This window comes from Gobius niger (assembly GCF_951799975.1).
Source record: "Gobius niger genome assembly, chromosome: 3".
Taxonomy (NCBI): domain Eukaryota; kingdom Metazoa; phylum Chordata; class Actinopteri; order Gobiiformes; family Gobiidae; genus Gobius; species Gobius niger.
Genome location: NC_136854.1, coordinates 21,980,238 through 21,995,470, shown reverse-complemented (window position 1 = coordinate 21,995,470; position 15,233 = coordinate 21,980,238). Strand labels below are relative to the sequence as shown.

At 40.5% G+C, this 15,233-nt stretch overlaps 1 protein-coding gene across 3 annotated transcripts in view; it reads left to right on the top strand.

Annotated features, from left to right (window-relative positions):
• The window catches only part of tbc1d1 (TBC1 (tre-2/USP6, BUB2, cdc16) domain family, member 1), a 30,529-nt gene extending 20,655 nt beyond the window's left edge, over window positions 1-9,874 (top strand). For 2 of the 3 annotated variants that reach the window (XM_079552739.1, XM_079552740.1), the window contains 8 exons: window positions 755-916; window positions 1,304-1,462; window positions 2,368-2,468; window positions 2,596-2,739; window positions 4,389-4,548; window positions 5,590-5,759; window positions 8,640-8,816; window positions 8,892-9,869. In XM_079552739.1, the coding sequence (XP_079408865.1) occupies window positions 755-916; window positions 1,304-1,462; window positions 2,368-2,468; window positions 2,596-2,739; window positions 4,389-4,548; window positions 5,590-5,759; window positions 8,640-8,816; window positions 8,892-9,107 (1,289 nt within the window). In that variant the 3' untranslated portion in view covers window positions 9,108-9,869. Of the gene's footprint in view, window positions 1-754; window positions 917-1,303; window positions 1,463-2,367; window positions 2,469-2,595; window positions 2,740-4,388; window positions 4,549-5,589; window positions 5,760-8,639; window positions 8,817-8,891 lie in introns of all 3 variants that reach the window. The other variant, XM_079552738.1, reaches the window with a different exon arrangement.
• The last annotated feature ends 5,359 nt before the right edge of the window (window positions 9,875-15,233 follow it).

Genomic DNA, 15,233 nt, shown 5'->3' with positions numbered 1-15,233 from the left:
AAAAGGGGAGAGCTAAGGGAGGGAGGGAGGGGGAGAGTTCAGTTTCCTGTCTGCTGTGTAAATAAAGTTTGATGGACCCGTCACGCATCGATAGCTCTATTACTATTATTACCTTTATGATGATTTTCAAAAATTGTTTTATATTGTCGCAACCAAAAGTACTTAATTTCCATTTTAAGAATTTTTAGTTTTTTATTCATTGAGTAAACTGCAATTGCTACGTCATTCTCCCGTTTTCTCCACGCGGATCAGCTGATGGGTCGCTTGTGCCCGACATAATTTAATTTCTGCTCGTTACTTAATTAGTCCCATCTCAAAGCTGCTCGACCTCCTTTCGTTTCCCGGTGGTTTGTTTGTTGTCTCTGTCTCACGGTGATGATGTCATCTGTGTGCAGCTGGTCACTGGGCGGACAGAGCTGTGAGGCGGATTGGGTGGGGACGTCCACTAGGGAATGAAAGACAGAATGTGGTAAAAGATGAAACGCTTTTAGCGTAAAGTGGACAAATTGCCAGAAAAGAGAAAGTTTGTAGATGAATTGTTTTGGAGCGAGGAAGGGCGTTGTCAAAGAGAAACGGGCGTCTCTGCGCTTTCTTTGATCATTGGTGTCAGCAGCTGCTGGAATTCAGTTTTGTATGTTCGTCAGGTCGATGCATTGGACACTAGAATTATTAAGTTTATGCAACCTCACCATCTCTGCAGCTTTGTAGTTTTTCATATTTTTCTGACTCTTCGTATATTTTTGTGTGGTTTCAGCCTCAGAAAATGATCTGCAAAACAAGCGACTGAAGCTGGACTATGAAGAAATCACTCCGTGCCTAAAGGAGGTCACTCTGGTTTGGGAGAAGATGCTGGGGACTCCTGGAAGGGCAAAGGTCAAGTTTGACCTGGAGACAATACATGCAGCTGTTGCACATGGTACATACTATAAGCTTCCTCAAACGACAATTCAGAATCATGATAAACATGGCAGAATTTATCTACAGTAGATCCATGCCACGAGCTACTTGAACAATGCAATAATTGGCAAATTAAAGATCACCTGCATTCAAAAGTTGACAATTATCCACATATTAGGTGATTGACGTAGTTTGAAGGATTACTGCTATTTTGTTATGTACTATTTTATTTTACAAAGACAGTCTAGGGTCATCTTTAGGTGTCTAACACATCCTTATATGACCTACAGATATTTTTAGTATTTTAGGATGCATACAATATGTAAGCGTTGCATGCCTTTTCGTGTTTGCACTCAATATGCGTAACCACACCCTTTCTTAACTCTGTCTGTGCTCTGTCCGACAGGTGTCCCGAGGCAACACAGAGGGGAGATTTGGAAGTTTCTGTCTGAGCAGTTTGTCCTCCGGCAGACTGTCCCTGCCCGACCTCCGGCCAATGAGACTCCTTACAAAGAACTGCTCAAACAGCTAACATCGCAGCAGCATGCCATCCTCATTGACCTCGGTATCAAACATTTTTGCTTTCCTGTTTTGTACAACAAAGTTTTCGAAACTCACACCTTTTCACTTTTACACTACCATCCACCCAAAAAGTCACACACACACACGTACAACGCCTAACCCCGCCCTAACAGCTCCCCCGTCTACACACATTAAAAGGTTGCAGGGTTGATATGGAGAGGATTGGAACACGCCTGAGCCTCACATACATCACAGCAGACTCTTCCTGGAGGCGCAGGAGTCATGGCTGCATTATTTTCACAAACATTAAGTGCCTGCAGCACATTCCTGCAGTGCACACTCACACGGTGATCGTTGTCTTCTCTCAGCGTTGTAAGTCAAGAAGGCCGCGGTCCCGAACACACACACACACACACTGCTGCCAATTACATGTCAGCCGCCTTAAGCATGCTCCCTCCACACATCCCAGGTCTTCATTATGCTGTCATGTTTGAATAGTGCATGTCCTCTGCAGCTGAACATGTTAGGCTGTAGTAAGTCTTTGCATTAGGGCACATTCAGAAGAGCTTATTGTGGTGTTGGTAAAAAAGATGACTTGGAATGGGTCGGCACATGCTCATACACTGAGAGCCTTTGTAACATCCACACAAAAGTGTAAAGTCTAGCATCCTCAGGCAAAGTTTGTGAGACTGTATACTTTGCTCCAACACATGTCCAAACCCAGAGGCTCTGCTGTCTCCTTCGGAAGAAAGTCGATCTTCCCCAGTCTGTCATATGAAAAAGTGTAAATCATCTTTGATTAAAACATATTTTTATTGTTGTGTATCAGTTGAATCTACAGCTTCAATAGATTCTTTGTCTGGCTGCAGATTCAGTCTAGTGTTTCACAGCTATATTAAGTGTGTAGAGTGTCTTCATCAGATAATAGTTGTTTTCTTTCCACCTCAGGTCGCACTTTTCCCACTCATCCATATTTTCAGGCTCAGCTTGGGGCAGGGCAGCTGTCACTCTATAATCTGCTCAAGGCCTATTCATTGCTGGATCCTGAGGTATCCTCCTTTTCTTAGTTTCCTCTTTCACTACAGCATTTACAAGTGTAAAGTCAACTGCCCTTTAGGCCAAGGCTTCTCCTTTGTCCCAGACTGTTTTGATGTCAAGTATGTGTTGTTATTGTAGGTGGGCTACTGCCAGGGCCTGTCCTTCATTGCCGGAGTGTTGCTGTTACACATGGGGGAGGAGGATGCCTTCAACATGCTAAAATTTTTGATGTATGACATGGGCTTACGCAAACAGTACCGGCCTGATATGATTATCCTACAGGTGAGATTCAACAATTGACAACAAATTAACCAGTAGTTAATATAATACATTTGGCAGAATCTGTTCCCCACTATAAAAAAGATACATGTAATTGGCAACTTTTCATTTATGATTTGAACCGAATTGAAAATTTATTTGCGGTACAGGTATATTAACCCTCAATCACACCTTTAAGAAAACTTACGTTGTGGGCCCTTCGACACAAAAATGTGCTTGAAACTTTAGACCCCTTGGGGGTCGGGACCCCCAAGGGGGTCGCGAGACAAATTTGGGGGGTCGCCAGATCATTTAGATAAAATACACATATTTTCACTAGCATATAATCAAATGTTTTATTGTAGCATGTGTGCTACTTTACCAGAGTACCATTATTTGATCACAGTTTGATGAGTTTTATTTCAGCCATTTGTTTTTTCTTTGTTTTTTAAGAATTATGTTGGCTAATGTTCCTATTTTTCACGGTAAAACCCGGGCGGGGGGTCACAAACCCCTTTACCTGTTATAATGGGGGTCGCGGCTCCAAAAGGTTGAGAACCACTGCTTTAGAGAGCTATAACTCAATGAAAGATCGATATTTTTCAAAACATTTTATTTTTAAGGTCTGACTCTCCTCTTTAAGGTTATAATAATATAAAATTATTATTTATATATTATAAATAATATATATTAAATTTATTGTTTATATATTATTATTTTTTATATAATAATATATAAAATATAATTATTTTGTATAATCGTGTAAAATTATTATAACATTTTTAAAAAGTAATATTATTTTTATATGCATGAAAAGAGTCAGACCTTCAAAATAAAAAATAATATCAATCCTTCATTATTTTATGACTTTCTAGAGTTCAAAGCACACTTTTTTGTCGAAGCACCCTTAATGTGAGTATTAAGAGTGTTTACAATGGGATAAAAATCCAAATGACATAAGATTATTTTAAACCACCCAAAAAACAGTCCCTAGGAAACTTTCACTCAATTTGCATTAAAAATGTAGGAGTTGTGCAAAAAATAAAAGTCTAAAAGCTCAAAAATGTGCCTGGGTTTGATAGAGGGTTAAAATATGTCTAAATATGTACTGTCCTAAACAATGTATATATCTATATATACATTTAGATATAGTGCATAGTATTGCCCGTCTGTTTGCCTTAACAGTGTTTGTATTTACTTTGGGTTGTCAGGCTGAGACTGATGTGAACCATGACTCTGTTCAGACATGTGCCCAACATTATAGTCTGTGAATTCTGCTCTCTTTGTGTTTGTGATGAGGCCACAGTGCAGAGTCGTAATCTTCGGAGAGTAAGGAGACACGCCTTATAATAAGATATTCTGTTGTATTGTTAATTTGATGGGAAAAAACATGTCCAGTAATAATATATAATTCTCATGTTAAATTTCTAAGATTAAGTTGAAGAGAGTTCTATATCTTCAAAGAAACCGCACTAGTGGCACATTTCAAACACAGGAGGCTTTTGTTAACCAACCGAATGCACTGCAGTGTCTGCGTAAGTGGTGTATGAATGAGAGTGTGAAGGGGTGAGTGGTTACTTGATGTAAAGTGCTTTGTGTATTACGTTTTATTTTTACCATTACATCAGTAAACCAACTTAACGCTGTCCACTACGTGTGCTATTTTGATTCAGATTCAGATGTACCAGTTGTCACGACTGCTCCATGATTACCACAGGGATCTGTACACTCACCTGGAGCAGCAGGAGATTGGGCCCAGCTTGTACGCAACGCCATGGTTTCTCACCATCTTTGCATCTCACTTCCCTCTGGGCTTTGTGGCCAGGGTCTTTGGTAGGTTTTGTCTTAATCATACACTCCATTTTGCATGGGTGGATCTTAACATGGTTCCAAGTAGAGCTTCAGTATGCAACAATCTGTGCAAAAATGTGGATTCAGTGTCATTTTCTGTTAGATATTCACCCTGTCATGTCGTGATGATGGCAAAGGCTAGAAATTAATACATTTTTGAGCGTATTTGGGTTGTTGAGCTGCATAAGCAGTGTATCTCGCTGAGGTGGGACGCAGCATGACATTTTGACTTTCTGAAAAGATCCTGATGATTATGGAACAGTCGGCTCCAGATACGGCCTTCATTTGGGTCGAGGATCGTCCAGGTGTCTTGACGAACCGCCAATCGGATCCTGCGGCTCAGCGCTTGTGATGTTTTTTGTTTTGGTCTCCCACTTGACCTTTTTGTTCTATAACCCTCAGGATCTACTAAGAAATTCCAAATGACTGTTTTGCTGCGTCCCATCGCAGCAGCGATGGAGCACTGCGAGAGGCTCACATTTTTCTAGTGGTCTTAAACTTTTGATCAGGATTGTATGACTGGGTGACGGTGATACACTCCTGCGGCTCCACACTGCGGAAGTGACTGTCGGTACCCGCTCGTTGAACCAGACTTGCCGGCTCCCTCTGCTTATCTGAGCGTAACGCCATGCTGGTGTGTGTGTTTGCGCGTGTATCATTATTGCATTCATTGCGAAGCCTTTGGTATCAAATGTGAGGCGCCACACGTTCCCTCCCATTCTTAATCTGTTGTATGATCTTTTGCCCTGCCCTTTTCCCCACCCTGCTCCATTCAAAAGCCTTCACACAAACACACCTCCGCATATCCTCCCAGACCTGTATTTATGTTTGCTTACTTTTATTTCTGACGTCAGTGTATTGACCATTAAAAGCTGCTTAAGTCCGTGATCAACAGCTGTGACTGACGGCTTTGTTGAAGCGGCGACATGATCCAAGTGCTTTTATGTAACATTTCTCTTTTTTGTTGAGCTGAAATTCCACCCTCATTTCTGACATCACCCTTTGTTTTTCTCTACTTGTCAGACATGCTATTCCACCAGGGTTCAGAGGTCATCTTCAAGGTAGCTTTAAGTCTCCTGGGAAGCCACAAACCTCTCATCCTCCAACACGACAGCCTGGAGTCCATAGTCGATTTCATCAAAACCACTTTGCCTAATTTAGGCTTGGTGCAAATGGAGAAAACGATAAACCAGGTTCGTCTTTGTGCCTGACGCTGTGTTCTTCTATGGTGCACAGGACTGTTTTTTAATGTTGATTGACACTAATAACAAATAAGCTGTTGTTCACTATCTGAGCTATAGGGCCCGATCTTGTGTTTCTAAATGCCATAGCGATTTTATGTACAGCAGTGCTCCCTCTCCAAGCTTTTCATTCAATAGACCGTACCAGACTGGAATATTTTCCACTACTGTGGGTGGCAGTGGGGGGGCCTACATGCTGTTGTTTTGATCACCATTCTGCAGCCAAGACACAATGCACGATATCCCTCTCTCCCTTTGTCTTTTCTGTCAGTGTAGTATTTACTCTGACGGACATTCATGAGTAAAAAAGACGCAACATGCTACCTGCAGTGCCGCTTATAGCCTCTAGGGGCATGAGTTACTTAGTTCTGCTTTAACCCTCAGCTGAACTGAACACATTTTCGTAGAGAAGAGGAGAGGAGAGTGACGAGGAAGTGGCAAGCGCTCGTTGTAGTCGGCGTTGCTTGTACACCACGCCTCTGCCGAGACCTCAGGCTACTGGCGAAAGGTGTGCTCATTATCTCACATCAGATTTTGTTTACCAACATGAATGTGTTTTTTGAAGGCCATATACCACCATCCTTTGGTGTGCATGTCATCTGCATTTTACTGGAACACACATAAAGCATTGCTGCATATGTTTTTAAAGGCTTTAAATAGCAACAGGTGAAAGTTAAGACGACATACAGGGCGTAGCTGCGAGGAACAATACAATGTGACAGCAAATGAATGTGGCGCACTTCTGCTTGCAGTCGGCTTGGGATGAATGTTGTGATCCTTGACTCAAAATGGGCGGAGCACTGTGTTGCATTATCAAACATATGCGAAGAATGTGTTGACCTTTATAATTTGAGGAGATAAGAAAAGGTGGTTGAATCGTGCAGGAACTTGCAGGACTTTCTCATCGGTGCCACTTACCTGCATGTTGTTTTCCTGTATGTTAGCTGTGAAGTGACTCGCATAGTTCAGTATGACCACACAACGGGAACAACAAAGTGTTCTGGTCTTTTTGTTATATTTTTGGCCACTTAGTTTTATTAGATTTGACATGTCTCAACGCTAATAAACAGGCATTGTGTGTGATAAAATAGACTTCATGGGGTTAAAAGAGAGTTCACATCATGTAATAACATTGCATTTGCCTTATCTAACTGGGTAGGTTTTATTTTAGTTTTTTTGTACTCTAGTTAAGGGGTTCAAAAACCTTTTGGGCCGTGACCTCAAAGATACCATGTAAATCAACAGGGAGCACTCAATGTATGACAAAGTAATAATATAGAAATATCAAAGCAAAAAACTTTTAAAATCTGGTTTAGTGATATGACATACAGGTGAAACTCGGAAAATTTGAATATCGTTCAAAAGTTCATTGATTTCTGTAATTCAACTTAAAGGGACTATACTAAATTTTATTAAAAATGTTACAATTATGTATTTTCCTCCCCCTAATGTGTAGAATGAGCTCAGACCTATTCACCACAACTTCCTCTAAAATCCTGCACTGTCACTCAAAAAGGTGTTAATTCGTCCGAAGTGCCGTCATGCACGAACTTAATATAGAAGCTGCAGTTACGCATAAGACCTGAGGTGGCAGTAGTGAGAATAAAATGACTTGCATCTAGCCCCTTTAAAATGCGAAACTAATATATGATACAGACTCATTGCATGCAAAGTGACACAAGTCAAGCCTTTGTAAGTTATAATTTTACAGTCCATTTTCAAAATATTAAAATTTTCTGAGGTTTTTACAAGCTGAGCCATTATAGTCAAAATTACATATTACAAATTACACATATCTCAATTTGCATGTAATGAGTCTATCATATATTAGTTTCACAGTTAAAGTTGAATTACAGAAGTGAATGCACTTTTAAACGATTCTAATTTTCCGAGTTTCCCCTGACTTTAAATGTCAAGAAAATATTCACACCCCTTCACTTTTTCTAGGCACAGATCTGGGGAAGGGTACAGAAAACTTATTGCAGCATTGAAGGTCCTGAAGAGCACAGTGACCTCCATCCGTAACAAGTGAATTTCTCCATTGTGAGATCAATAAAGGATTATCTTATCTTATCATTCTGAACTTCTGGTTCATAACCACTAGGACTCTTCATAGAGCTGGCCGTTCGTCCAAACTGAGCAATCAGGGGAGGAGGGCCTGGGTCGGGTTGATGGTCGCTCTGACAGAGCTCTAGAGTTATTCTGAGGAAATGGAAGAACCTACAGACAGACTGTAGCACTCCACCAATCAGGCCTTTGTAGACGGAAGCCTGTCCTCAGAGAAAGGCACATGACAGCCCACTTGGGGTTTGCTAAAAGCACCTAAACAACTCTCAGACAATGAGAAAAAAGATTCTCTGCTCTGATGAAACCAAGATTGATCTATTTGGCCTGAATGCCAAGTGTCAAACCAGGCACCGCTCATCACCTGGCAAATACCATCCCTACAGCGAAGCGTCTTCAAAATCTACACCCCCAAAAGAGGACAAATTTAATTTAAAAAAAGAAAAATGTGAAGGGACATCAATATCCAACCAGAAATACTCGCATACATAGCTCTTTTGTTTGGCTACAACATCAAGTAAAACACATTTTGGCATAAGCCTTTCTCGATGCTATGTGTTTTTGTCTGGAGTGTCGTTAATAAAACATGTTAATTGAACATGTATTATTGGTTATTTCCTGTATTTTTTGCGATTACGGTAGTGATCACTCCGGTATACGTCTACTTGAGCTCCTGGAGGTTGTCTGATAAGCTCAATTTTGCTTTTGTTCTGAATGTGATGAGACAATGTGAGCATCTTGTCAAACTGGACATTGCATCTGTTTTAGGTGTGTGAAATGGATGTATCTAAGCAGCTCCAGGCCTATGAAGTGGAGTATCACGTTCTGCAGGACGAGCTTTTAGACACGCCCCCAACCCTTACCCAGCAGCAACGGGCTGCACAGCTTGAAAGGACCAATCAAAGCCTCCGGCAGCAAAACCTGGACCTGCTCGAGGAACTACAGGTAAAAAACAGACACTTGAGAGGTTATTAGCTCCATTTGTACCATGTGATTACCACGCGAGGTCTCCTTTCCCAGGTGTCCCATGCCCGTGTGTGTAGCCTGGAGAGCAGAGTGGAGACGCTGGTGCAGTCTGACCGTCAGCTGAAGGAGCAGGTGTCTGAGTTGGAGCAAGAGAAGAAGGCGCTGCTGAGTACAGTCTCGCGTCTTCAAGACCTACTCCACAGCCTGGGCCTTCACACACCCCACGACGGACAGGCTATTCCCACACCGGCCCTCCTTCACCCGTTATAATCCAAACAAAACAGAAGAACATTAAAGCACTTCCAAAAAAGGACATTACGGGGTTTCATGACCCTCTGTCTCTGTACCAAACATGTGATTTGAATGACTGCACTGACCCACAAAACCAGAAAGATTTGCACCTCTGCGTGCCTTTGAATGTTGATGCAAAAAAAAGCCAAAGAATGTCATCGGTTTTCAGCAAGGCTTTCGGAGGATTAGGTTTAGTCGTTCAATAAAAAAAAAGGTTGTAATAAGCTGCAAACAAATTCAGAGGTCCAAAGTATTGTCCTTTACCATGTATTTGTTTGATTCCACTGTCTTTTAATTTAGTTTTATCTTGACCTGCCATTTGTCGAGCACTGGTTATGCTTTAAGCCTCACTTAGTTAAGTGTATCCAAAGAACCACATACAGTTTTTATTGTTTCCTCTTATCTTTGTGGCAGTAGCCTTGTTGAGAGCCAGATCAATCAAAACCGACCCAATTGTCTCTTTAGTGGGACAATCTTGTGTTAATTATTTACCTGTATTAAACACTGAATTTCTTCCACAGGAGCCGAGGAGTTTGTGAATGTTTCAAAGTGTTACTGTGTCTGTGTTCGTCACTCGTTTGGCACTCACCCTGCTATATTACTTGCACATTGTTTCTTTGTTTTCATGAATATTCAGTATCTTTAAATATATTTCCTATTCTCTCACGTTGTGTGATTTATGACACTGGGCTGCTGGAGTACGGTAATTGGTTGGGTCAACACTTAACCTGTCAAGCCTCCGTCTTTGTCTGGATGCCTTAGCCGGTTATGGTGTCCTTTTTGAGAGTAACTGCTAAAAATGTATCTTTGAATTGTTTTTACAAGCACACCAGAGTTAAGCAAAAACTCAAGCTTGTTTTGATAGAACGCCGTTAATTCTCAGTCATTCAGGAGTTAAATCTATCTTGTAAAATCAATGCAACTGCAACATTTCCCCTTTTATCCGTAGAGCATCCTCAAAGCAGTGAGTCACACCACAGATACAGCCATGGGGGGCGTGGATGGTACATATACAGCATCTTTTACCCCTCTCTCAAACCACTATGCCGCTTTTTTCCAACAGGCGCGTGTCCCTGTCCGCAAAAGTCGTTTTGATCTGTGACAAGCAGCAGGATATTTTCGCTTTTTATGATGCAACAAAGGGAATTAGGACACACCTTTTTCCACAGCGGGTGATTGACAGCTTCATTACTGCCAAAACCATGCTGACACACCCTGTTGACCACAGTGACTCTTCAACTCTTAATGCACTGTGCAAAAGATCACACAAGGAGCTCAAGTGGATGTTTTAAAGTGCCATAACTCTTGTGTGAGAAGCCCTGCCCGAGTTGTCAGTAGTAAATGATTCTTTGTTGTCAACGCAACTGGTACGTCAGTACGTCACAATACTGCTTTTTCACTTCTGTTGACTATGGTTAGGCTTTAGTGCATAATTCTTAATCTTAATGAGTATATCTTTGATGAAACCTTTTAGGTAAAATATAACAATAGTTCATCTCAACTTGTTTAACTTAATAAATCCTTTTTGTAGTCCCTCTGGGAGTAATACAAGTGTTAATGGGATGTTTGTGGGGTCTTTCATCTCCCCTTGGTGTCTCTGGCCAGAAAACCACAATTGCAGCTTTACCTGCACCGACCCGGAGACCCAATACACACTAATGGAATCACGAAGAAGAAGCTAACAGGCGCAACGGGCAAAGCTAACTGTGGGCTAGCGCCACTTAAACAATATTTACAGCCAAGGTTGAGTGAAAAAATCTCCATTGTGTAATTGGATGTACAATATCCCTCTCTCCCTTTGTCTTTTCTGTCAGTGTAGTATTTACTCTCACGGACGAGTGAAAAAAATGCAACATGCTACGACACCTGCAGTGGCGCATAAGGCCTCTAGGGGCATGAGTTACTTTGTACTGCTTTAAACTCCATGCTTACAATCCAGAAGGGTCTCCACTGCTCCTCACAGGTTGCTCTGGGACTTTGAAGCATGGGTCAAATACAGAGAACTCCTACTAACACAAAAGAGTCTTTTCGGAGTGAACCAGTTCCAAAACCACCAACCTAATCTTACATTTAAGCTTTAACCAGAGAAGGACAAAACTGACGTTGGGTCTGGAGCACAATCTGAATAACAATAGACTCTTGGGTAATTCTTAATGCTACCTTTAAACTATGTGTAAACGATCACTCCAGTCGCTGAGGGTTACTAGTTAACATCTTATGTCTCCTGTTTACTCACACACTCCAACCCACGCCTTGCCCAAAAGTACCACCACAGTCCCACAAGTCCATCTATCAGGCATCATGTGGTTGTTCACCTGTTGTTATTCAAACTGATTTTTGACATATTGCTTTTGTCCAAACTCTTTTCAACCTCCCCTTCCTACAGTCGACTATTTTTAATATCTTGAAATATTTGATCTAGTTGTAATTATTATTAATAATATCTCTTCTCATTCAGATAACTGTAACAATAATACGCTGACCTATAGCCGGTGCAAAAGGTCAAACTACAGTAGCTCATAAAGTGATAAACCGCCTTCTGCCCGAAACACCATTGGGATAACTGAGAGTGAGGATGGTCATAAAGTTCAGGTGACATAAGACACTTGATTACTTCACTTTTCCATGATTTCAATACTTACACTCAACATTACAAGCTTCCCTATAATCTTTGAAGTCTGCATTATAGAATGTTCACTATTTTCTTTCCTTTTGCAAATAGAAATCATTGGGCCAGGGAAAACTCAGCAAAACTGTTCAAAACCAAGTAATTTAACATGACCTGTCGGCATTAACTTACTCGTTTGAACTACATCTGAACTTGGGTAGGGTTGGGTTGCCAATGGGGACACAAGCAGTTTCAGTACTTACCGGTTCACACCACATAACCTCAAGTGGGTGTACCTGGGGTCACAATGTTGCATCAATCACCAATGAATGTGCAATTGATAGGTGTCACAATGGCGACCTCCACTAGTGCTCAATAATCACGCGTTTGCAAAAGACTGACAGTGTTGGGGAGAATACTTTGAAATTGTATTTAGTTACAGAATACTGAAGACTTGCCTTAAAATGTATTTAGAAACGTATGCCGTTTCAGAGTATCAGAGTACTACTGTATTCTGAATACTTGGAATACTTTCATGTTGATTTGCATGATCAAATCTATTCCCTCCTGGAGCCTCCACCTTAACGTGGTGGAGGGATTTGAGCACCCGAATGATCCTGTGGGCTCTGTTGTCGGGGGCTTCGTGCCCCTGGTATAGGGTCTCCCCACCACCTGCAGGAGGAGCCATTAGGGGCTGGTGCAATGTGATCTACCCGGCAACGGAAAAGTGGAAGAAGATGTATGGATGTATGGATGGATGGATGATTTGCATAATATTCATGCATAAAAGCGGCGAAAGGTTAAAACATGTTATGAACTTATTTGCCACAATCAGACTGCATGAAAGCACTTTGTAAACACCCACAGCCCCAACTAACAGAGAGCTATAAATATGTCTATGAATATGAAACGGAAATTCCTTTGATACTAGGAAAGTGTTTTCTAAATACCCTAAAATTCAGATTCATTTATTGGCCATTTGCATTTTGAAAAACCACATTGGAAAAAAATGTGCAAAGAGCTCAAAGTGCGATATGTAAAACAAGTAAAAAGACACAATATAAAAAACAGAACAAACAAACAATGCCACATTAAAAGCCTAAGGGCAAAACATTGTACAATAAAAGTCCACACCGATAAATATAATAGAAGTGCCTGTTTAAAGTGCCTTGTTTAAAGTGATCACAGCTTGAGGAAAGAAACTGTTCATATGTCGATCAGTAGAACATATGATGGAGCGATACCTTCTCCCTGAAGGAAGCATCTCAAAAAAGGCTTTAGCAGGGTGGCCTGAGGCATCATTTGCTAGTTTTAAAGCTCGATTCAGTAGTCGAGCTTTATATGTGGCCTCCAGGAGCGGCAAAGTGCAGCCAATGGTCCTGCTGGCTGAGCGAACCACTTTGTTCAAAGCCGCCTTCTCTTTCAGAGTGAGATTACCAAACCACACAGTAATACAACTGGTCAGGACACTCTCAATTACACAATAATAAAAGTTCAGAAGAATCCTAGTATTTTGGGTAAACTCTCGAAGCCTGCGTAAAAAGAAGAGGCGCTGTCTCGCTTTCTTAGCACAGTTCATTGTATGTGAGCTCCAGTTCAAGTCATGAGAAAGAGTCACACCCAAGAATTTACATTTCTCAACAATCTGCACATCAGAATCTTGGATAGTAATAGGCAACTGATTCCTATTGTGACAAAAATCAATAACAAGTTCACATGTTTTTGAAGTGTTCAAAAGTAGGTTATTTTCTCTACTCCACTGAACAACATTCTGAATGAAATGAATGAAAGTGTGACTTTACCAGAATACAGTTACTTAAAATGAGTATTCTAAATATGTATATTTAGTTACTCCCCAACACTAAAGACCGATTGGGACTTAATTAGGGACGGGTGTTGACATTGTTGAAAGAGGAGAGAGTCCCCTTTAAGTTTATTTCCAAAATGGTTTTAGCCAGAGGATCAGGCAACCTTAAATGTGGGGCTCACTCGTCTTTCTGAACGGATAATCCTTATGAGAACCAAAACAATCAATAAAATAAATCAACACTCAAATTGCCATCAGTAAAATCCAAAATTCGAATTTAAACATGTTTATTTCTGGGGACACAAAGTAAATCTTACATTCGCTACTTTTAAACTTCAAAGTTCGTCAAACGTTCACAGCGAAAGGAAGAGGATGATCAGGTGACGTTTTGTTCGATCTGACGTACAAACACTGCGGCTCAAATGACTGATGTTTAATGTGGTTCTGATAGAAAGGTGTTTGTTTATAGTCAGTACACCATAAATAAATACTGTTTGCGTAGTACAGCAAAACTTGTGCTCATTTTCCAACACATTATTCAAATTGTAAATCTTGTCCGTCCTGTCCTGACAACCTGTAATTTGCCGTATACTTCAAACTCGTTTCAGAGGAAATTGCACACACAGCCTCTTGTTTCAACATCCTTGTCTGTGTGTGTTTCTTCACTCTAACCAGACGTTAGTGGCACATGTCCAAATTATAGGTGTTGCATAAGTTCATTGTTAAAGTGACACTTTTTAATGCAAATTAGGGAGTTTACCTGCAATATATTACAATTTAAACGATTATGGAAGAGACAGACGAACAGGTAGCAGCAAAAACAATATGAGAGATATTTAATTGTGGATAATTCAATACACATACCAATAAATGTGTCCAAATGTGAAGACTATGAGGGATAATTCAACTGCCTAAAGAGATTTGTCTGAACAATGTAACACTTGATAATGATTGTAATTACAGAGGTGTATTGAATAATATGTCATAAACACACACTGACTACAGCCAGTAAACAGTCTACTGCCAGGAACGTCTCAGAAGTCCTTCTGTTTACTTTTGCCTCGCCCACAACACAACCTGGATCTTGTTTCTATCTTTAGTCATTCTTTTATGAAGCACAAACTGGAATGTGAGAAATCGAAGCTTGAGACAAAAATCAAAACAAAATAAGTTTCATATTTAAAGTTCTCCATTTACTTACAAGCCAGGGCCTGTTTGCAAAGAACCAACACAATCTCAATCACGCAAAGCTTAAACACTAAATAATACATTGGAAAGTGGAGAACACCAAATAATCAGCTCATTTTTAGTGTAATTCATGTTTGTCTCTGCACAGATAAAACTATTAATTCATGCATGAATTACATCAACAATTCATCTTTCGGACCCATGACAAACTTCAGGTATTTTTCACATTTCTATCTAAAAAAGTAACACATATTGATTTGCAACCATACATAAAAAGTAAATAAATAAAAAGTTTAAAATAGTGACCCCCCCATTGCATTTTTAGTCTGTGTCAAAAAACACACCAAAGCTCTAAATAGTGATTGATTACTACAAATCAACATAAACACTCTAGAGCATTTTGGTGGGTTCTGATCAAAACTGATAAAAAGTGAAGTCTATGCTGGGCATGCTGGGACATGCATGTTGCCATACAAACCACCACAGAGTATTGGACTGCAGC